At 38.5% G+C, this 24,094-nt stretch overlaps 1 protein-coding gene across 4 annotated transcripts in view; it reads right to left on the bottom strand.

The window, feature by feature from the left end:
• The window catches only part of RAPGEF5 (Rap guanine nucleotide exchange factor 5), a 382,012-nt gene that overhangs the window by 194,936 nt on the left and 162,982 nt on the right, over positions 1–24,094 (bottom strand). For all 4 annotated transcript variants that reach the window (XM_040352795.1, XM_040352797.1, XM_040352796.1 and 1 more), the window contains one exon: positions 3,250–3,298. In XM_040352795.1, the coding sequence (XP_040208729.1) occupies positions 3,250–3,298 (49 nt within the window). The remainder of the gene's footprint in view (positions 1–3,249; positions 3,299–24,094) is intronic.

Genomic DNA, 24,094 nt, shown 5'->3' with positions numbered 1-24,094 from the left:
TAGGCGCGAGCGGGCCGAATTCCAGCAAACATTTGCCCGCCGGGCCTTTTCCCAGCAGAAAAATATTCCTGGACGTGTTTTAAAACCGTCCGCTGGAATCCTGCCCGCTCGGACATGTACGGTCGTCAGTACAGACCTACCGTACATGTCTGAGCGCTCGCGGTCCCTCGCATGCGTCGAATGACTTTGACGCATGCGTGGAAGCCTTTAAATGGCAGGCCCGCCCTCGTCGCGGCGACGACGTGGAAATGCCCTGCGTATTGTTTACGCGCGGACTTCTGTACGATGGTTAGTACAGCCATCGTACAGAAGCCCTCTGGCAGACATGTACAGTACGGTGAAAACGGTCCGACGGACCGGTTTCATCGTACATGTTTGCTCGTTAGTACCCGGCCTTACATGTTCGTTTAGTAAAAAAAAAACATTACAAACACTTTAAACTTTAAACATGAGAGACAGAATACCTTTTTCGCACATTAAAAATATGTTCTTGGTTTTTGGTTTTCATAATTGCAAACTCTTAAATGAACCCCTCCATCCAAAAAACTGGCTCATTCATGGGCTCCATTGAGCTGCAGTGTACTGCACATATCACCACAGGGTCAGTGCAAGGGTACCTAGTTTATACTATAACACTGCACTGAATTGCTCGTTGTGTTTAGGTAGGTTTACACCATAGTGTGTCACAATACTCTCTAGTGCAAAGAGTTGAAATAAGTGTAATTTTTTGTCACGAAGAAAAAAATGGAAAACCAAGAGATGCACTGTAACAGCACATGTATAAAAATAGACAAAATGAGGCCAAATGCATTAATAGTGCTTGAAAATTGAAAAGAAACTGTGCTAAATACTAAACAAGAAAGAAAGAAAGAAAGAAAGAAAGAAAGAAAGAAAGAAAGAAAGAAAGAAAGAAAGAAAGAAAGAAAGAAAGAAAGAAAAACTGCAATGAAATCGCAGTCTATTGAATCCGAGAGCTGCGATTACCATGTAAACAATAGATACAAAAAACAAACAGTGAAAAAAATATAAATTGCACTACCTCTAAACCATGTGAAACAAATGTTTGAATCACAAAACACACAAAACTATGTGATATATGTTGATATAAATCATAAACTATGTGATATATAATGTTATATATAAACCACTAATATACCAAAAAACAAGAGAGGTTGATAGCCACTAGAGGGCACTATATAGCACTCAAGTCCTTCAATAACAGTGAAACAGTAATAAATGAACAAACATTTTTTTTTAGATCATATCATTAGATCAGTAAATATTAACCAAATAAATAAAAAAAATTATATATATATATATATATATATATATATATATATATATATATATATATATATATATATATATATATATATATTATATAGACATATAAATAAAACAAATATTGTAGCAATAAAGTCCATAAATGTTTAACACATGATATAAAAAACATCCATGCTCTGTGCCAAGTTCCAAAATCAGTTGAAAACGTGTCCAAAGAAAAGTGATGTATCCTCCACCAAACTATAGATTGGCTCCTTACCAAGTCGCCATGATCCCTTATGACAGGGGATCATGAACAGCATATAATAGGTAGTCACTACCAGTCTTGCAGTTCAGACAGATACGATCCTTAGGGCAGAGCGGCGCGCTGTGGTCACCCAAGAGCTCCAAACGTTCCCCCAGTGGACGAGTGTCTGGGAATTTGTGTACCGGCCGGCACATCAGATTCAAGGCATTTTTTTTACTGCATGTTTGTAAGTGTAATACAACTTTTATTAAATCTTTTTTACTCATTAAATGCGCTATGTGGAGCTGCTATTGTTTTTTACATGGTGGGCATTGATGTTGGTGAAGTTTAAGCACTTGTGGATGAGACCCAATGTTAAGGATCGTATCTGTCTGAACTGCAAGACTGGGAGTGACTACCTATTATATGCTGTTCATGATCCCCTGTCATAATGGATCATGGCGTCTTGGTAAGGAGCCAATCTATAGTTCGGTGAAGGATACAGCACTTTTCTTTGGACACGTTTTCAACAGATTTTGGAACTTGGCACAGAGCACGGGTGTTTTTTATTTCATGTGTTAAACATCTATGGACTTTATTGCTACAATACTTGTTTTATTTATATGTCTATATATATTTTTATTTGGTTAATATTTATTGATCTAATGATATGATCTAAAAAAAATATGTTTTTTGATGTTCATTTATCACTGTTTTATTGTTATTGAGGGACTTGAGAGTGCTATATAGTGCCCTCTAGTGGCTATCAACCTCTCTTGTTTTTTGGTATATTAGTGATTTATATATACCATCATAGATCATAGTTTTGTGTGTTTTGTGATTCAAACATTTGTTTCACATGGTTTAGAGGTAGCGCGATTTATATTTTTTTCACCGCATTATTAGTGCTGCCAAATCACAAAATGGGGAGAAAATGGCTAGCTCTATTAAAAAAGAAGATATAACGAAAAGGGTTTGTGGCTAAGTTATGTCTTTGTGTTGACGACACAAAGATTTGTCAAAACAGTGGAAACTGAAGTTCAGTGTTTCTAAATGTAAAATAATGCACCTAGGGAATTAAACAGAGCACAATATTGGGGGCAATATTGGCCAACACCACAGAAGAATAAGATTTGGAGGTTCTTATTTCAGATCCCGCGACTGCAATGCTTTGTACTGTGGTGTAGCAAAAATTAGGCTGTTTCAGCACGGTGGTGCAGGCTTTTAGGGGTTAAAACAAATGGTGAGGTGGTGTATTTTGCCTTCTCATCACCTGTAACTTCTAAAAGCCTGCACCGCCACACCACTGAGGTACTTGAATAGGTCGCTTTCAGTACTGCCTGACGAACACAATATGGGGAATCATTTTTCTCATGCCACAATCCAAAGCATTACACTCACAGCATGCTAGAGAGCTAACACAGGTATAAAACAAACCCAATGCCTTTGAGGCCCAATTGAAGTCACAGAAGTAGATACAAGATTTTTAGTCTTTTTACATCAGAGCTTAACTTTTAGCCCAAGACAAGTACGTTGTGTATGTGACAGGTCCCTTTAAATTTGAGAGAACTACTATTTACTTGATGAATAATCACAGAACATGTCCTATAGATAAATACTGTGCAGTCAGACTTATGAGAATACAAGTTTTCAATCACAAGATCCCATTAGTGCTGTATATAAGACAGATGTGCAAATACTTATTGGGTGAAATCTTCCAAAAGGTCACGAGTACTCACCAGATTTCCGTGCTTTCAAGGCAATAACAGCTGCAAGTTCCCGTTGCACCTAATAAACCACAAAGAAAAAAAAAGTAAATTTCTAAAAGGTACTTATGCATAAAACTGTGCCTATTCACATATAACTAATTTCTCTACTCCGTCTTATATGATTATGTCCGAGTTGACACTTTGTAATATGCAGATCTCAGAATAATTAAATATAAATAACCCAAAAATATATAACACAAATGTAAATACACAAATCACCACAGCCTAATATTCACTTACAGTCTAGAAAATATTACTTATCACAGGATATATCACAGGATTCCAAAATGACTGCTTTGAGGAAATCTATAGTTTTGTACCCACATTTATTTTTGTATTCATTGTGGTCAGTACTAAAGAGTAACAATTAAAAAATATTTTTTTTCATTTTAATATTAAAAAAGGTATATTTTTTACATTCTCATCTTTAAGTAGCAGATTGAGCGGTGTGCTCCTTTTCATGTTTTTTAGGCCATACTAACCTGCTTTAAAAAAAAAAAAAGTTTACCAAACTCAACAGCTTAAGCTGAGATTTACAAACATAGGTAAACGAATCAGAAGATGATTCCTCCCTCTCTTGTCTGTTCAATGACTTCCATCTGAAGGTTCAATCAGCCACAATTTGAAAGTAAACAGCTCCTACTATTGTCAGAGCTTCTGCTGTGTCACCAAAGGTATGGATGCACTGCATGGATATACAGATGCACATCTCTTTTCTCAAGGGTGGACATAGATGGGCAGAATAAATGATAGTAGTGGTAGGACCTGCCATTAAATGTTTGAGGTCTAATTCATGGAAGCATAGTACTTTCTTCTTCAATTTTCTCATTATACTTTTTCTAAAGTGTGAAGAACAAAGCCAGCTTGCAAAATCTCTTTTACAAATAGTGTCTCTGACCACAGCAAAAAAAAATAATGAAAATTTAAAATATATTTTTAAAAATCACCACTGAGTTTTGTTTAGTTCTTTTAGCGTATCAGAAATTCCCCATTCCAGCAGCAAAAAAAAAAGTAGGACCCTCCTGCAAGTCTAGTAGGTTGAAAAAAAAAAGAGGTAATATTTACCAGAAGGTTGGGCCGCTGGCTATCACAGTAATACTGTGATACACAGTAATACTGTGTGCTAGGGTGTAAGGGTGTCAAAAATGTTTTTTCTTTTTTTTTAACTATGGGAGTTCTGCTTTAAAAAAAAACGGCAGGCCAAAAACACCACCTATTTCAGCCATGTATTCATTAAAATCATCAAATGTGTATTCCATATACAGTTACTTGGGTTTCTGTTTACAGTAGCTCCCTGTGGTAACCTACACAGCAAGTCTTTGCACAAGAGAAAAGAGCACAGGGCGACAGTGTGTTTTGGAGGCGTGGCCTTCCATATCAAGCCACTTAATAAAGGATAAAAGGATAAAGGAGGCCATGCCTCAGAAATGTGTTGTCCTGGCATCCACTACGTATGTTTCCTCTTGCTGGCCTCTTCCTTTTTTTTGATTACAGAGCGCAGCGCTGGCTGGACCGGGTCCATGTGCAGTAGCAGCAGCACGCCAAGGACCAGATTTAGTGATTTCTGGGGAATAAGGCTGTTAGCTGGACTCATCAGAGTTGTTCACTACCCCGACACTAAAGTGGCCATCGGGGAGGGACGGCACTTATCGTGACATGCCTTACTTTTATGGAACCATGTTCATTGGTTTAGTGTTTTGAAACACTTTTTAATAAACTGGATTACATGGGTTGCTTCTTTTGTGTGTTTTTAAAGTAGGACGTACAAGGGTTGGACAAAAATATGAAAACACTACATGATTTGCAGGTGTAAAAGTGACGACATGTTTTGCGTTGAAAGCGGAAGTGATGCAACATTCTTTTGCTTCCCCTGTGTGATGAGACATCTAGCTCACAGGTGGGAAGCCTCACTTGCGTCATTCACTGCTAGTACTATGGAGTAATCTCAGGGTTTATTGAGTTTCAAAGAGAGCAACCTGTGCCTCGGACTGAAGTTGCCAATTTATTTGTGGTGTCGCAAGATATAGTATTAAAGGTTATGACGGCATATACAGTTGTCTGATAAGCATAAGCGCAGTCGACATGATCAACTGACCGAAAGAGACAAAAAGGACATTGAACAGGATTGTGACACGGATTAAAAAAAAATTGTGACCCAAGACTTCTATTTGCCAATTCCCAGGAGAAATCAGGCTGTCTTAGATGCCAACGGCGGTCCAACATCAGATTAGGTAACAGTTTCTTTTTTTCCCATATTTGTTTCCATAATTTTGTCCAACCACTGTATGCAAGTTACCTATCTACCTAAGAACCCCAAAAATATGATTTTGCTTGGACTTCTCCTTTAACTGATGTGACATGCCTTCTTCTAGCTTGTAGGAGGTAAAGCTTACTTTTTGGGATAACTTTGTTTTACAAGGGGTCGATTTGTGAGCAAATTGTATCCGCTAATGTCACTATGAGAAGTGTCACAAAACAGTTTGCAGAGGGTCCCATGCAGGAAACTGTACCGACAGTTGTTTCCTCTGGCAACATTTACAGAGCTGATAGACAGGACAATGAAACAGAAGAGGAAGTTTTTAATTGTTATTGCTGAACAGTAAACGTCATTTAAGTCACACGCTTTTCATAGGGATGTGACTTTCACAACATACCATCCTGTTGGAATGTCCAGAAAATATTTCCCTGGCTTACATAGCGTATTGTGAAGTGGAAGTTTTTACTTCTCCCAATGAAAAAGTAAAAAGCATTGATAGATTTTATATATACAGTGCCTTGAAAAAGTATTCATACCCATTTTTTAATGTTACAACGAAAAACCTAAATGTATTTTATTGGAATGTTATGTAATAGACCAACACAAAGTGGCACATAATTGTGAAGTGGAAGGAATACGATAAATGGTTTTCAAAATTTCTTTACAAATAAATATCTATAAAGTGTGGCGTGCATTTGTATTCAGCCCTCCTGAGCCAATACTTTGTAGAACCAACTTTTGCTACAATTACAGCTGCAAGTCTTTTTGGTTATGTCTGTACCAGCTTTGCACATCTAGAGAGTAAAATTGTTGCCCATTCCTCTTTGCAGATTGGATGGAGAGCGTCTGAACAGCAATTTTCAAGTCTTGCAATTGGATTTAGGTCTGGACTTTGACTGAGCCATTCTAACACATGGATATGCTAAGACCTAAACCATTCCATCGTAGCTCTTTCTGTACGTTTAGGGTTGTTGTCCTGCTGAACGGGGAACCTCCACCCCAGTCTCAAGTCTCAGGTTTTCTACTAAAATTGCCCAGTATTTGGCTCCATCCATTTTCCCATCAACTCTGACCCGCTTCCTTGTCCCTGCTGAAAAAAAGCATCCCCAAAACATGATGCTGCCACAACCATGTTTCACGTTGGGGTTGGTGTGTTTCGGGTGATGTGCAGTGTTAGTTTTCTGCCACACAGAATTTTCGCTTTTAGGCCAAAAAGTTCAATGTGGTCTCACCTGAGCAGAGCACCTTCTTCCACATGTTTGCTGTCTCTCCCACATGGTTTCAACTGCAAACGGGAATTCTTATGGCTTTCTTTCAACAATGGCTTTCTTCTTTCCACTCTTCAATAAAGGACAGATTTGTGGAGTGCATGACTAATAGTTGTCCTGTGGACAGATTCTCCCATCTAAGCTGTGGATCTCTGCAGCTCCTCCAGAGTTACTGTGGGCCTCCTGGCTGCTCCTCTGATTAATGTTCTCCTTGCCTAGCCTGTGAGTTTAGGATGGACATGTCTTGGTAGGTTTGCAGTTGTGACATCCTCTTTCCATTTTCAGATGATGGATTGAACAGTGCTCCATGAGATGTTCAAAGCTTGACATATCGTATTTTCCAGCGTATAAGATGACCTTTTACACGAAAAAAAAAAAAAGAAACGTCCAAAAAGCATGTGTCGTCTTATACGCCGGGTGCTGGATGTCAGCCCTCCAGATGCTCGATGAATGTGCGGTAATACGGCATACATACAGTATACACCGCTGAGCCAATCCCAGCGAGCAATGTATTCTATTAATGAATACAGAGCCTGCTCGGATTGTAGGAACAACCTCTGCCAATCCGAGCAGGCTACATACAGTAGCCTGCTCGGATTGGCTTTGAGAGTCAGGTGCGCGGGCTGATGATGTCACAGCCTCTGTCAATCCGAGCAGGCTTTGTATTCATTAATAGAATGCATCACTTGCCGTGATTGGCTCAGCGCGGTATACTGTATGTATACTGTGAGACACATCCAGCAGGCTGCAGACTGGTCGGAAGGGAGTCATCTTATGGGGGTCCTCTTATACAGTGAGTATACCACAAAACCAACATTTAAAATTTACAATTAGGGGGTCGTCTTATATGCCCAGCCGTCTTATACACCGGCAAATACGGTATTTTATTTTTTATTTTTTTATAACCTAACCCTGCATTAAACTTCTCCACAATTTTATCCCTGACCTGTCTGGTGTGTGCCTTGGTCTTCATGATGCTGTTTGTTCACTAAGGTTCTCCAAGAATTCTCACCGTGCTGCACAGAACAGCTGCATTTATTCTGAGATTAAATTACACACAGGTGGACTTTAATACTTTAATCTGATCCGCTTTTCATGTACATAGGTTTATTGAAAAAGTTTGCTACTTTTATAATGAGAATTTTGTGACCTGTACTGGGTTAGACTATTCATGATTATGAGTTACAATCAGGTTAAAAAAACTGAAACATAACTTTTGGGTTGAGTTGGACTTTAAAGCTGGGTTCACACTATTGCGAATTGGATACGGTTTTTGCTGCATCCAATTCACATAGAAGGAAATTGTGACCGGCTCTCTATGGAGCCAGTTCACACATCTCTGCAGTAGCACCAGTGCAAATTGCACAGGAATACTGTGCGTATTATGGTCCATTTCAGGTCCAAATTCAGCCAAAAATTCGGTCTGAATTCAGACCTAAAACGGTCAATGGAGACGCACCAGACTCCTCCAGTGAGAACCCAGTGTAAATCAGACCTTTTACAGCATTATATTTTACTTGATTCATTTATTTATTTCCCTCTAACTCCTCTTCTCATTCCCTTTGTTGATCCCATATTGCTCTCCCTCTCCTCTCTCTAGGCTTTCATATAGAAATACAATCTGAAAGGATGGTCAGTGTTGATTGTGGCAACAAATCACATTCTCTACTTAATTTCATAACCTGTACTGACAGAGCCCAAGTTAGTAATAAACAGGAGAACCTGACTGGTTGCTATAGGGTACTTCAGGCACTTTTAAACAAGAGCTTATTTAATTGTTTATCTCTCCCATCTATTTTCTCCACGCAATAATTTATTCCCTTTCCCATTTTCCTGCTTTCTTTCTGTCTTTCTTTACATAAAATTGGGAACTCATGATTTCTACATATGACATAAATTAACATACACATTTTTTTTCTGGCTAGCAGACTTTTTTTGTCACTATCTCAATGAACCAGTAGCACAATGATGCCTAAATCCGAGATCCTAATTTAATTAATTTAAATATTATGTACATCACACTTTTTAAAGGGAAATAATCTGCTCTGCATATCCCGAGAGAAGCGCACCATCAATGATGCATTAATCATTCCTGACACTGGCTTTTAAGAGGCTAGAATACTTATTTGCAGTCTTTGTGCAAACTGTAAATTAATAAATTAGGCCACACCAGCTTGTTCCCATGGAGCCGTTAATCATTTCTTTCTTTTATTCAATAAGGATATTAAAACCAGTCTGTCAGCAATATATATGATATTGCAAATGAAGATTACCTATAGTGCTGCATACTTCTTAGAAAATAAACATTTTGGCAAAGCATTAGAAGTCCGAGGTCTCTGGACAAGCTCAAGTGTTACTTATGAACAATAACCATGCAAAACGAACAAAATGTAAGCCTAGCTTGGTTAGAATTCATTACAAAAATGATTTATGTGCTTCTCATACAATTATTCTAATGGTTTCACATAGTTACACTTCAATTGCATACATTATGTTGGTCCCTGAAGGAGTTTTTGATCTTGTTTAAGAAAATGAATGAAATGTAGCAAGTTACAGTATTTTAAATTATGATAAAAACAAACAAAAATTTATTCTGTCTTTACTCATCTTAAAAAGTGTTACATGTCCGAATTTAGTAACTCACTCTTGCTACTAAAATTGCTAGTGATTCAGCTGGAAGAAATACCTCTCATGTGTGAAATCAAAGAAAACAGATAAATACACCAATACAATGCATACATTTAAAGTGTATGTAAACCCGAAAAAAAATCTTTTTTCTTTGCGGTCACAATGTACAGTATAAGATTTCCTATCATCTGAGCCCAGTCTTGTCACACAGAGTTAATCCAGCTCTGAACAATCCTCTTTTATTGTTCAGTGAAATAAAACGGACTTACAGAGAAAACCTTAGTCCGTTCCGCCCCCTTGCTGTGAGTGACAGGATATTTACATATCTCATGCACTAGCTTCAGACAGGCATTATTTTTTAATTCCCACACTTGTCAGTTCGCATGAACAGGTTTGCGATTTAGATCCGATAGGAATCTGCAGCAAATTTGCCATGAATTCACACTGCATCTAGTGTGAACCGAGCCTTAGAAGACTTACCAAAGTAAAATATTCACATACAGAGGTATATTGCACTCAGCATGTGTTAGCCTGAGGCCATAATAAGGTACTTCTCATCTACTTTTACCAACCTGGAATAGGGTCTTAAGGCCCATACACACGATTGGACTTTTTGACAACAATGGTCCAACGGACGTGTTTGATCGGACAATCCGACCATGTGTATGTTCCATCGGACAATCGTTTTTGGTTTTTCATCAGACAAATGTTTGCTGTGCATTGCTCTTAATCTTTTCGGGAACAAATGTCCAATTGAGGATAATCCATTCGTGTGTACACAAGTCCATCGGACTGAAGTCCAAAGTACAAACACGCATTCTCAGAACCAATGCTAAAGATCAGACAATAGCAGAAGTTGCCCAAAGGGTGGCGGTAAAGAGCTGAGAAACCATGTGATTTGGTGAAAGTTGGCTGAAAATGTTCTGCATACACACGGCAGGACAAGTTCACGGCCAACGCCCATTTGGACCAAAATCCACGGAAACGTCAGATGGAAGTCCAATCGTATGTATGAGGCTTAACAAGCAGATCTCACAAGCAGATCTCGGCTACGATACCCCTGATGCTCTCATCCATATCAGACATCCCCAATATACAGTGGAATCTTGGTTTAAGAGTAACGCGGTTAATGAGCGTTTTGATTTGCAAGCAACTTTTTTTTTTAATTCGGTCTCTGTTTGCGAGTGTTGACGAGCAGAATTCAACCTAATAGGGCTAGCAATACCTTATTTGGCCTGAGGTGCGGGGGCACCAGAGCCGAACAGCGCCAATCGCAGCCGATCGGCAATGCTTGGAAAGACACGAAAATACTAGTTTCCAAGCCTTTCCGACGCTTGCCGAGGTCATCTGACGTGTGCTCGGTCCTTTTCCGGCCATTTCAAAGGCTCTCCGGCGCCCCCCCCCACCTCTGGCTGCATGCGGTATTGCATCCCATTGAAGTCAATGCAGAGCAAATTATTTTCATTGACTGGGGAAACTCGCTTTGATATGCAAGTACTTTGGATTACGAGCATTCTTCTGGAACGGATTATGCTCGTAATCCAAGGTTCAACTGTAATACATATCATACGGGCAAGAAAAAACTCTTATAGTGTGGTAAAGCTCAACATTTATTTGTTTAAAGACCTTAAACAAAGTATACAAACAAGCCAGCAAAATGACACTTACATAGAAGCTGCTGCTCACTTGGAGACAGAAGCCATAGACATCAGCTTGCACAAGAGACTCCACTATTTAACCACCTACCACCTCTTGTAAAGCCTATGATAAAAATACGGCTCGGGGGGGGGGGGGCGAGCAGAGCACTCTTATCCCGGGTGGATGTCATATGACATCTTCTCAGTTGCAGGCTGCACAGTGACGCAATCTGTGACAGTGTCCACCAGACACAGCGGAACACAGATTGTTTTTTTTTATACATACTGTCACGAGTCAGTGTCCTTGATCATGGCCACACCAGCTATATGATGATGCTGTACTGCTCTGGTGACATAATGTAAAAAAAAAAAAAGTATTTAAATTTCTCAACTTTCCAAAAAAGTGCCAAAAAATATCTTGGGGTGTCTACTTTACAAAAATGGGTCATTTGGTATTTGTACTATCCAGTACATCAGGATTGATCAGTTTTCAATTATATATACCATAGATTGTGGACTCTATAACTTTCAAACAGACTAAATAATGTACTGTAAACAGAATACATTTTGGCCTAAACTTATGAAGAAAGATTATTTTTATAACAGAAATTAACCGCTTGCCGAATGCCCGCTGTCGACTGACGACGGCAGAATGGCACTCTGGCGCGAATTGCCGTAGCTGTATGGCGGACGGCGCGTCCCTAAGGAGCCGATGCACGTGGCCGGCGCCCGCCGGGCACCTGCAATTGCTCCTGACAGAGTGAGAGTGGGCAGTTTGCTGGGGTTTTTCACCTTCCTCTGGATCAACTGTGGGTATAGGATTGGGTATATGAGATTGTATGATATTTTTAATTTAATTTTTATGGTTGAACTGGATGATCTTGTGTCTTTTTTCAACCTGACTATGTAACTATGTTGTGTGTGTAAACACACAAATACACATTCTGTCAGGGGTGAGGAGACTGATCTGTTGTTCCTAATACTGTATATAGGAACGACGAGCGGTCTCCTCCCCAAGTCAGTCCTAACCCCCCACAGTTAGAACACACACACACACTGAGGGAACACATTTAACCCCTTGATCGTCCCCTAGCGTTAACCCGCTTTCCTGCCAGTGACATTTATACAGTAATCAGTGCATTTTTATAGCACTGATCGGTGGTCCCAAAAATGTGTCAAAAGTGTCCTTTCTGTCCGCCAAAAAGTCCTGATAAAAATCGCAGATGGCCGCCATTACTAGTAAAAAGAACTTATAAAAATGCCATAACTCTTTCCCATATTTTGTAGACGCTATAACTTTTGCACAAGCCAATGAATATACGCTTCTTGAGGTTTTTTTTTATCGGCCTAAATGGATGATTTATTTATTTTTAATTGTGGATATTTATTATAGCAAAATGTAAAAAAAATATTGTATTTTTTTTCCAAAATGTATGCTTTTTTTTTTTTATAGAGCAAAAAGTAAAATCCGCAGAGGTGATCAAATACCACCAAAACAAATCTTTTTGTGTGAAAAAAGGACATAAATTTTGTTTGATTACAACATCGCACGACCGCGCAAATGTCAGTTAAAGTGCCGCAGTTGATGTATGTAATATTAATAATCTTTTGTTATATAAAGCCTGTATTATTTCCATACTCGCATGTATCTATATACTTATCAATAATGTTATATGCTGGTTGCAGTAGTTCATTTGAACCCAATAACTTTGATTGGGTTACTGGTTAAATTTGCAGGAAGGCCCTGTCCTAGGTGGAGGCACTGAAAACTAAAACCCACTATTCCATTTGGTGAAGGTTCTGCTTCTATTATTTACCTAAAGGTTTAGCACAATTATCTGTTCGGGGAGGGTCATCTTTCATAACCCCCCCCCCCCAAAAAGAGGGCTACACATGTTGCCTCCTGACTGTACAGTGTATATATATATATATATATATATATATATATATATATATATATATATATATACACACATATATATATATATATATATATATATATATATATATATACACATACACACATATATATATATATATATATATATATATATACATACATACATACACACACACACATATATACATACACACATTACTGTATGTTTTGCGTTAACCTTAATACTGGCAATATATGGGTTGATATTTCTTCAGGTACCAAGCACCCTCTAGTGGTAGGTTCTTCATCTTCAACTGTTTTTATAAATATATATATGAAATTTTTTTCTTAGAACCCTTTCACACTGGTGTGCTTAAAAATGTGATATGCATTTTTCAAAAACGCATTTCAAATTTTTAACATGATTTTACTGGGTTTTTTTTGTGCTCTTTCTGGCTTCCTGACTCCCAGCATGCACCTGTGAAACATGGACATGTGAATCAAAATTGCACCAATAATGCAGAAGCTGTGTATTTTTGATGTGTTCCCATTACTATGGAAGGTGCAATTCTGGTGCGCCTTTGAAAAACTGCATGAAAGATGCAGTATGCAGGACTTTTCAAAATCCAGTGCGCCCCCAGCGAAGGCATGTTACACAGGATTTAAAGAGGAGCAGTTTTCACATGCTGGAAAAGTGTGTTTTAGCACAGAAAAGGTACACCAGGGTCTTAGTCTATATATAATAAAATAATTGTCCTAGTTTCTCACCCTTAGGGCCCATTTACAGCTTTCATGTGTTTAAGTGTGTATTTTGATTTATGCTGTGTTAAGGCATCCTATTCATTTTGAATAAATAATTAACAAGCCTCCATTTACGTAGAAGTGTCATTTTTGGCAATGCAGAGCGCCACAATGTGATAGAAAAGAATCACTTTAATTTACATTTTGTTGCTTTGCAGTCTGAAATGAAGACAGACACGGTTTTTGTTTTATCCAGCTGTATAACACCAACATGACAGAAAAAAATAATAATCAAAAAACAGAATCATTGAGTTGGAAAAATAATCACCCACGTGTCAGTATTTTGTTAAACCACCCTTTGCTTTAATTACAGCCGTTAGTTTGTTGGGATATGTCTCTACTAACTTTGCAATTATTGCCCACTCTTCTTTGCAGAACTGCTCAAGTTTCGTTAAATTTGATGGTGACCGATTGTGTACTGCAGTCTTCAAGTCATTCCACAGATTTTCAATGGGGTTCAAGTCTTGGCTTTGACTAGGCCATGCAAGGACATTCACCTTTCTCACCTTCAATCACTGTTTGGTCATTTTTGCTGTGTGCTTTGGGACATTGTCGTGTTGCAAGTTAAATCTTGAATCCCATCGACAACTTTCTGACAGAGGCAGCAAATTTAACTCAAGAACTTGACGGTATTTTGCCCCATTCATTTTACTTCTATCCTGACAAGTGCTCCAGTCCCTGCTGCAGAGAAACACCCTCATAACAGGATATTACCATCTCCATGCTTTACTGTAGGAATAGTGTTATTTGGCTGGATTTCCACCAGACATATCGTTTGTCGTTGAGGCCAAATAATTAAATTTTGGCCTCACCTGACCATAATACCTTAAACAATGTGGCATCAGACTCTTCAAGGTAAGTTTTGGCAAAGCTCAGTCATGACTGCATGTGGCCTTTCTTGAGGAGTGGCTTTTTCTTGAAACCCTCCCTTACAAGTCACATTTGTGGAAAATTTGTGATATTGTTGTCACATGCACACAATGACCACTATGTGTCATAAATTCCTGTAACTACTTCAGAGTTGCTGTAGGCCTCTTGGTAGCCTCTCTGACCGGTTTCCTCCTGTCTGTTTTATCCAGTTTGGAGCGACGTCCTGATCCAGGGAGGGTCTGTGTGGTAGCAAATATCTTCCACTTCTTCTTCGTTGTGCTTCTAGGCATTGATAAAGCCTTGTACATTTTTTGGATCTATCTCTTGACTTGTGCCTGTCCACAACTTTATCCCAGAGCTCTTTTGACAGTCTTGCCACCCATAGTTGATTGTTTGCTTCAGTTGCACTATCAGGGACTGAAATGCTCCAGGAAACTCTTTTCATGCTGAGATAATCAAATTGACCACAGCTGATCACAGTTGAAAATCAAAGTCATTTTTAGGAGGGGGTGATCCTTTTTCAACTCAGTGATTCTGTTTTATTTATTTTTATATTGACATATTGGTGTTATATCTTTTACTTGGATGGATAAGTTGCACTGAGTAAATACAGCTGGATAAAACAAAAACTGTATCGGTCTTCATTTCAGGCTGAAAAGCAACAAAAATGTCATTATTTTAAAAGGGGGTGATTTTTTTTCTTTACTCCTCTTATATGTGTATTTGGGCGCCACTGAAAATTAAAGCCAACGCACATTGCATTCTAGTGCATTCTGTTAAAATTATCACAATGCAAAGCTGTTAATCCATCCTTACTCTGGCTTTCACAAACAATTGTATTTTTTACTTATTGTAATTTTTCCTGCTGAAAGGTTCCAGAGACTATACAGGGTGTCAGAAGCTCCATATACGCCTGTTATTACAATCCCCATTTCGGTCTGTTCTATCAATTTAAGAATTTGCCTTCGTATGGTTTGTATATTAAAGCGGAGTTTCACCCAAAAGTGGAACTTCCGCTTTTCGGAACCCTCCACCCCTCCGGTGACACATTTGGCACCTTTCAGGGGGGAGGGGGTGCAGATAGGTATTTGCACCCACTTTCGGGCATAGACTCCCATGGGAGTCTACGCCACTCCCCACCCCCGCTGTCTCCTGGAAAACACACTGTTCCCAGGAGAGAGCGGGGACCAGTGACAGCACGTCGCGCTACTCGTGCATGCACAGTAGGGAACCGGGCAATGAAGCCGCAAGGCTTCACTTCCTGATTCCCTCACCGAGGATGGCGGCGGCAGCAACCCGAGGACCGAGCGATTGCTCAGCCATGTCTGCCGACATCGCGGGCACGCTGGACAGGTAAATGTGCATTTTTTAAAAGTCAGCAGCTGCAGTATTTGTAGCTGCTGGCTTTTTTAAAAAAAAAAAAATCCGGCTGGACCTCTGCTTTAAATACTGTGCAAGTGCACATGCATTGTTTTTGCCCACGTTTGTGTGATATTTTTTAGGTGTGCAATACACAATTTTTATTTAAATAAGTAACTCAGAAACTGAATTGAAAGCCCAGCAACCCTTGTAGAGAGGTAAACATTTATATTATTACTAAAGAAGAGTAAATAGGCTTAAGATTTTGTTTTTCACTCCATGTTGATAGTAACAGAAAAAGTTTAGAGTTCAAGTGATATCTTTTATTGGCTAATGTAAGTTATTAAAGATGCAAGGAGAGAACCTCTTAGGTCACTTCCTCAGGCTTTTTATAATTCCCTTCATTATGTCCATTCACAGTGCTGACATATAACATTTAGCAGTGGTGGAAGATTAAGTTTACATGTTTTTAAGTACCGTAATATCAAACTTAACTTTTATCAATCTTTTAATCTTTAGAACTTATCAGATCTAACAAAACATTTTACATTTTAAACTGATCAATACGGAGGCAATAACTGCAGTTCGTTGTTAGGGTTTACATTACTTTTAACGTACAGCACTGAAGAACTGCAATTTTAGACGGAGGATTATATTTATAAAACAGATATTCTATAGTTTTTCTAGTGCTAAAAGGGAGCAAACTGGTAAATGCGAACATTTCAAAATCAAAGCATTTAGTAATTTTCACCACTAGAGGGCAGACTTGCACAGGAAAAGTGTATAAAGAATATCTGCTGCCTCTGAGGAACACAAGACAGACTGCACCTTTGCACATAATTGAACCTGAAATTTCCTTTGAATATCCAAACTACAATAAGCAAATTATAGTGGTCTTTTTATCCATGCATCATACAGTGCCAATCATACAGCTATTACATGTACATATTATAGTCTAATTTTGCGTGCTTATGGATTATTCAAATGCTGTCAGGACAAAACCAACATTTCGTGTCAGAACGCAGTGACGTAAAACACAACGACGTGCTGAAAAAATGAAGTTAAATGCTTCCAAGCATGCGTCGACTTGATTCTGAGCATGCGTGGATCGGTTAAATTTAAGCAAGTTGGCTTTTTTTTAACCGATGGTTAAATAACCTATGGGGCCCACACACGATCGGTTTTGACCGATGAAAACGGTCCATCAGACCGTTGTCCTCTGTTAAACCTATCGTGTGTAGGGCTGCAACTAATGATTTTTTTCATAATCGATTAGTTGGCCGATTATTGTTTCGATTAATCGGTTAATAACCTTAAAAAAAAAAAATTGCTGCGATTTGCATTTTTTTTTTTTTGGACAATTTGTTGTTGGGCAGATTAGAAAACACAAATTGCCACAAAAATGTTTTTCTGCAGCTTCTCTATTGAAGTATATTGAACCAAAAAAACTAAATGGCACAGTTTTGCGTTAAAAAAAAGTACTTGCCCTTTCCAAATACGCAGCAGCTGAAAAAATCATGGATGTGAAACCATGTAAATGAACTGTAGTGTGTTTCTGCAAAAAGCACAGAGGTGTGACCCAGGCCTGAGATGTTTAGTAACATAATGGGGTTAAAAAAAATAAAATTAGTACAAAAAGAGCAAATAATCGCTAAGGGGGGTTAATTTTTTACTGTGGGACAATGAAAATAATATTTACAGTAGAGATTTGCTCTTTTTGAACTATAAAGGGCTATTTTTTTTTTTTTTTTCATTCAAATTTAAGTTTATTTTCAATAAACTAAATACATACATTTGTATTAAATTAGCAAGAAATAAGTCAATAGCACGCAGAAATATAATAATTTAAATACATTTCAATTCATAATAATCATTCCTGTCTTATTAACTGCCACTTATATCTATCCATCCTATATGCTCTACACCATGTGGTGAAAGTAAGGCAGTTCACATAAGCTAAATTAAAAGACTATTTCAAAGTAATACTTTAAACTTGAAAGAAAAACAGAATATTTTCATATATCAAGGAATTCCTAGGTCTAGCGTTATCACACAATAAGTTATATAAGGGATAAAACTAATTGAGTGTACCAGATTAAATTACTTAGAATAATTAAAGGATAAGATATCCGGAGTGCATCAACCTCTCCGACACCCCTAATGGGAACTTTCTGTGTCCAAGAGGTTGAGCAAAACCTCCAATCCTCCCTCCCTCCCTCCAATAACTATTACTGGAACTCTCCGATATACGAAAACAAATTTTCGGAATCCCCATCAAATATAATTATTTCAAAGGTTTGGTAGAATCCTTCAATTACTTAAACATAAACTTATCTTTTCAAAATAAAACAAACTGAGGACCAAAAATCTTAAGGATTCTATCCCCAGAGATAAAATAATGAGATAAAACCTAAGAAGAATCAGAAGAAAAAAAGAAAGAGTGACAAAAGACAAGAGAGGAAGTGAAAAAAGAAAGCCAGAAGAAAATCAGGAGAGATAGAAAATTAGCCTGCCTGCCATCTACCAGCATCGTCCAAAAGACACTGATGTCATCAAAACCTTCACGGAGTATAAGTTATCCCCATGTATTCCAACCAAGAGTAGACTTATCCAACATGGAGCAGACCCTTTTCTCTTGTTCCATAATCCATGTGACCTTTCTTTTCATATATAGGATGGAAACATTAGTCTTTTTCCATGCAGCTGCGAGTGTAATCCTGGCACCCGTCATAATATATAAGATGAGTTTTCTGGTAACCTTAGAAGTTAGAGGTAACATTCCGTTAAGTAAAGCAATAGTAGGAGATTGATGCAGGTTACAGCCTGTGACTCGTCTGATTATATTGAACACCTTATTCCAGTAACCCCGAATTTTGGGACATTCCCACCAAATATGTATCATAGACCCCAATCCATGGCAGCCTCTGAAACATAGGGGAGAAGTTGTCGGATACATAGAGGTCAGTTTGACGGGAACTAAATACCATCTAGTATAAATTTTTATGTTCGCTTCTATAAGAGAGACATTCACATAACCTTTAATGGATCTGGTATAATTCTTATACCAGTCCGACAAATCCCATTCGTTATTAAGTTCCTTTTCCCATGCCAGCATATGCGGCAATTTGGTGTCATTAGTAGCAAGTGAATTATATATAATTGAAATATTCCCCTTCCTGGACAAACCCTGATCACATTTACTTTCATAGGGTGTCAAAAGTCCAGATATCGAGTCGTTATCCCATAGGCTTTGAGCGTAGTCATGTAGTTGAGAAAATCTTAGTTTTTCTGAAACAGGAAGGTCTAGCTTGTCAATAAAATGTTGCTCGGGGAGGGGACCCGAACGAGAAAAGAAGCGTCCTATACGATACAACCCCTTATCATGCCACCATTTAAAGGAATCTTTATCAATTTTAGAAGTAAAGAATGGGTCTATGAAAATATTTGATAAAGGCCTACCTTTAGAGATTAGAGAGGGATTGTTTTTAAGTGAATCCCATAAAACTAAAGTTTGAGATAATATAGAAGGCCTTTTCTTGGTATGACTCCACATTAAATCCTCTATCGTTGGATTCGGAATCGCCTGTTCTTCGATGTCTATCCAATCAGGACGTTCATTTTTAAGAAAAATTTCTGATAATTGCGCTAATCTCGCTGATTGGTAGTACCATATCAAATTAGGCACACCTAGACCGCCTTGTTCAGATAAGTTATAGAGAGTGCGAGATGGAAGGCGTGGACCCTTGTTGTTCCATATAAACTTGGTAATTTTGCCTTGAAAGGATTTTAGTTGACTTTTGATTATCGGTATAGGTAATGATCGAAAGAGATACAAAAGCCTAGGGAGAAGAGTCATCTTGACCGAATTAATTCTACCAATCCAACCTATATTCTGAGTACCCCAGTCTTTCAGATCCTTCTCAAGTTTTCTATACATAGGGGGATAGTTGGCTAGATATAAATTCTGAATATTGGGGGTCAAATTAATACCTAGGTATTTAATATAAGAGGCGTCCCATTTGAATCTATAACGTTCTTTCAGTAGAGAAACAGTGGACCCAGTAAGTGAAACATTGAGGGCCCTGGATTTGGCTATGTTTACAGCAAGACCTGAAACCAGAGAAAATTCGTCCATAAGAGAGTATACTTCGGGCAGGGATGTTTCTGGTGCAGTCAAAAAAAGTAAAAGGTCGTCTGCAAATAAGGCGCACTTATGTTCCTTTTTGGCACATCGAACACCCCTGATATTTGCATTTTCACGAATAGCTATAGCCAGGGATTCAATCACAATTGCAAATATCAGGGGAGATAAAGGGCATCCCTGCCTTGTACCTCTACGGATCTCGATAGATTCTGAAAAAATACCTTGAAAGCGTACTTTAGCTTCAGGGGAATAGTAAAGTGCAGACAGGATACCCAGAAATTTAGCGCCAAACCCCCAATGGTTCATCACCTTGAACATAAAAGGCCAAGACACTGAGTCAAATGCTTTCTGAAGATCTATGGAAAGAAGCATACCCTTCTGACCAGTATCACCAGACCATCCTGAGTTCAGTATAGAAATCAGATCAATAGCTCTCCTAACCTGATCCGGACCTTGCCTCCCAGTAATGAAGCCAACTTGATCTTTACTAACATATTGACCAATGAAAGAAGATAACCTATTGGCCATTATTTTAGTAAGTATCTTAAGATCGTTATTAAGAGATATCGGTCTATAGTTCTCCACCAGGCTATGATCCTTTTCCAGGTTAGGGATCACCGATATATAAGCCAAATTGAGTTGTCTTTCTATAGGATCTCCCTCGGTCATGTGGTTGAAAAATCTCACCAAATAGGGCGTTAAAATGCTTGAAAATGTTTTGTAATATGAACTCGAAAATCCATCAGGTCCCGGGGCTTTATCTAATTTTAGGTGTTTAATCACTGTCGATACTTCCTCAATTGAAATGGGAGCCTCCATCACCTCTGTATGTATTTCAGACAATTTAGGAAGATTCAGATTGCTAAGAAAATCATCTATCCTCTCTGAAGAAGAATCCTCAGTAGAGGTATAAAGCTTAGAATAAAAGTCATGGAAGGCCTCCATTATTCTCCTAGGGTTTAGGGAGAATGAACCGTCAATCATCTTTATTTTAGGGAGAGTTCTTGATTGAAATCTAGGTGACAATTTATGTGCTAGCATTGGACCGATTTTATCTTTAAATTTATAGAAATTAGCTCCAGTCAATTTTATATCTTCCCCCGCCTTAGTCGTAAGTACCAGGTTCAGAGCAGATCTGGCCGCATCAAGTGCCTGAGTAGGAAAGTTATGAGGATCAGTTTTATGTTTTCTACACAGGTCTAAATAGTTGATTTCCAGTCTTTTTATTTCTAGGTTCTTCTGATAGAAGCCTTGTGAGCAGCCCACAAAGTTTCAGGGGATATATCATCTGTATCATTGTGTTCAAAATATTCTAGAAGGGATTGCTCAATATCCTTCATTAGGACAGGATTTTTCAAAATAGATCTATTAAGTGTCCAATGAGATACTTTAGGAGAAGTATCCTCTCTCCTTAGTGACAAAAGAACCATTGAGTGATCCGACCAGGAAACATCAACTATATTAGATTTAATGGCTGCCGGGACGTGATGGTTTGATATCAATATATGATCTATACGAGAGTAAGACTGGTGGGGGTTAGAATAGTGAGTATAGTCTTTAGTTCTTGGGTTTAATTCCCTCCAGATATCAGTCAGTCTGTTTTGATGTAAAATACGTGCTACTTGTAAACTAATTTTAGTCGGTCTGATGACCTTATCGGCTTTAGATTTGGATTTGTCCAATCCAATGTCGAAAGCCAGGTTAGAGTCATGGATGTGAAACCATGTAAATGAACTGTAGTGTGTTTCTGCAAAAAGCACAGAGGTGTGACCCAGGCCTGAGATGTTTAGTAACATAATGGGATTAAAAAAAATAAAATTAGTACAAAAAGAGCAAATAATCGCTAAGGGGGGTTAATTTTTTACTGTGGGACAATGAAAGTAATATTTACAGTAGAGATTTGCTCTTTTTGAACTATAAAGGGCTATTTTTTTTTTTAACCCCATTATGTTACTGGCCGATTAATCGATTATGAAAATGGTAATCGATTAATTTCATAATCGATTAGTTGTTTCGGGCCCTAATCGTGTGTACGAGGCCTTATTCCTCCAACGAAAAAACACCTTTGTACATTGGTACCAACTAGTATTCCAGTTCTTCGCTTCTGCCTCAGTTTTTCTCCCTCACCCCGTGCTGATGGAGAGGGGCAGGAGAGGGGTAAACAAGGATGCAGTGCAGGCATCTGATGCCCCATGAATCAAATAAGTCATTAGATGTTAAGATGTTAGCGGCTGAAAGGTATTAAATGATGTACAATGATACCCTGTGGCTTTGTGTAAATAAAAGGTAGGCTTCATCTACCCACTGGCTTGTATACAATTTTTGGGTGATATTTAGGCATTTTGCCAAAGCACCCATGAGAAATCCTTGAGGCACATTGGTTAAAAAAATCTGGTCTAAACAATAAATCATTTACGAACTTGATCCAAAATATTGGCAAAATAACAGTTGCTACAGGTAACTACTGCATTTTGCTTTGAACTAGATTTCAAATGCACTGTATTGCCTCCCCCACCTGCTGTGCGTGACTTCCTTCCTAAAAGAGTAATCCGTTGCAGGCTTGTGGATTTAATAGGAAATCATTTACCTGCTTAATTGTTATTGGATAATGTGTGGTGTGTGGGCTAATTACTAATCACAATGTCTGTTTTCATTTGCAATGACAATAAAGTAAAGTAAAGACATTGCACAATTTACTATTTAAATAATATGTTTAATATTTCAACAATAGCTTATGAAGGAGGAAACCTTATTTTACCATGCACATATCAAGGGCGCTCATTGTGCTTTGGCAGCCCCGCCAACCCTTCTCTCAACACAGTAACACTGCAAGATGCAGGTTATCAACATCTCTGCAAAATTATAGAATAATCAACCAAGCCCTAAAAGCTCCAGAATCATACTTGTGTGTGTGTGTGTTGATGCTCCCATTTATTTCTAATGGAACCCTAACAAACATCTATGTTGTAAACAATGCACCACGACACTTACACCCTTGTCCCTGTCCCTTCCGACTTAGTTGTCAATTGATGCAAGGACCTCCAATAAAAAAAAACGCACTATTTAAAAGAGACATATGGTCAATGTTTTTTGGTTATACTTCTCTTGTGGACCACAGGAGGTACAACGTGGGGAAGATACCCCAAGGAGTTCAACAGGGAGGAGGGGAATAAGGCGAACAGCGGTCTTACCTATAATTATGAAATGTATTATATATCAGAATTGGACAGATACAGTAATGCGGACTGTGCAATACAGGTTAAAACATAGGACAACGTTGCCGCAAAAAGCACACACCCTGGTTTACATGCAGACCACAATCGTGAATTATAATGAAGTGCAGGCAACACTGTAAATAGATATAGATAAGTTTGTGGGGGTTTAGTTCTAGTTAGAAATCCCAGTGTTGTTAAGACGAGATAGGGCTGTACAGATACACTGTTGACGTCTGCTCTCAAATAGATATCTGAGATCTACCCTTCAAATTTATCATGCAGCATTGGTCAGTGTTGGGGGTCAGGATGCAATAAGACCGCAGGAAACCTTAATGTTGTTAGCCCAGATTCTGGCTAGTACATACACACTATGGGCATCTGTCTGAGATCCCCAGGGAGTCTTAATGGCATAGACTACAGGCAGATACAGAAACAAACATTCATTTACACTGTAATTTTCTCACTTTTAGTGAAGGGAGAAATGTCCAAAGGGCGAAACTTTTAAAATAGTCAGCGCTATCATATTGTTCAAAGAAGTACGTAATCCCTTGTAGGATGATTGCACAAAAAGTGCAGTGTGTGATTGGTTTGTTTGTAACTATGTAAAGTACGGTTTCGCAGGGCGAGTACAGTGAGAGACCTGGGGGTGACTGTGAGCCTCCAAATGTTGGGAGATAGTGAGTGTAAGCAAAAGGAGCTATGATGTGGAACACACTCATCTGTCGTGTTGCTAGTCAGCCTCTGGTCCCTGATTGGG

The sequence above is a fragment of the Rana temporaria genome, chromosome 5 (assembly GCF_905171775.1).
Source record: "Rana temporaria chromosome 5, aRanTem1.1, whole genome shotgun sequence".
Classification (NCBI taxonomy): domain Eukaryota; kingdom Metazoa; phylum Chordata; class Amphibia; order Anura; family Ranidae; genus Rana; species Rana temporaria.
The sequence above is the reverse complement of the archived record's forward strand: the minus strand, read 5'-3'. Positions and strand labels throughout refer to the sequence as shown.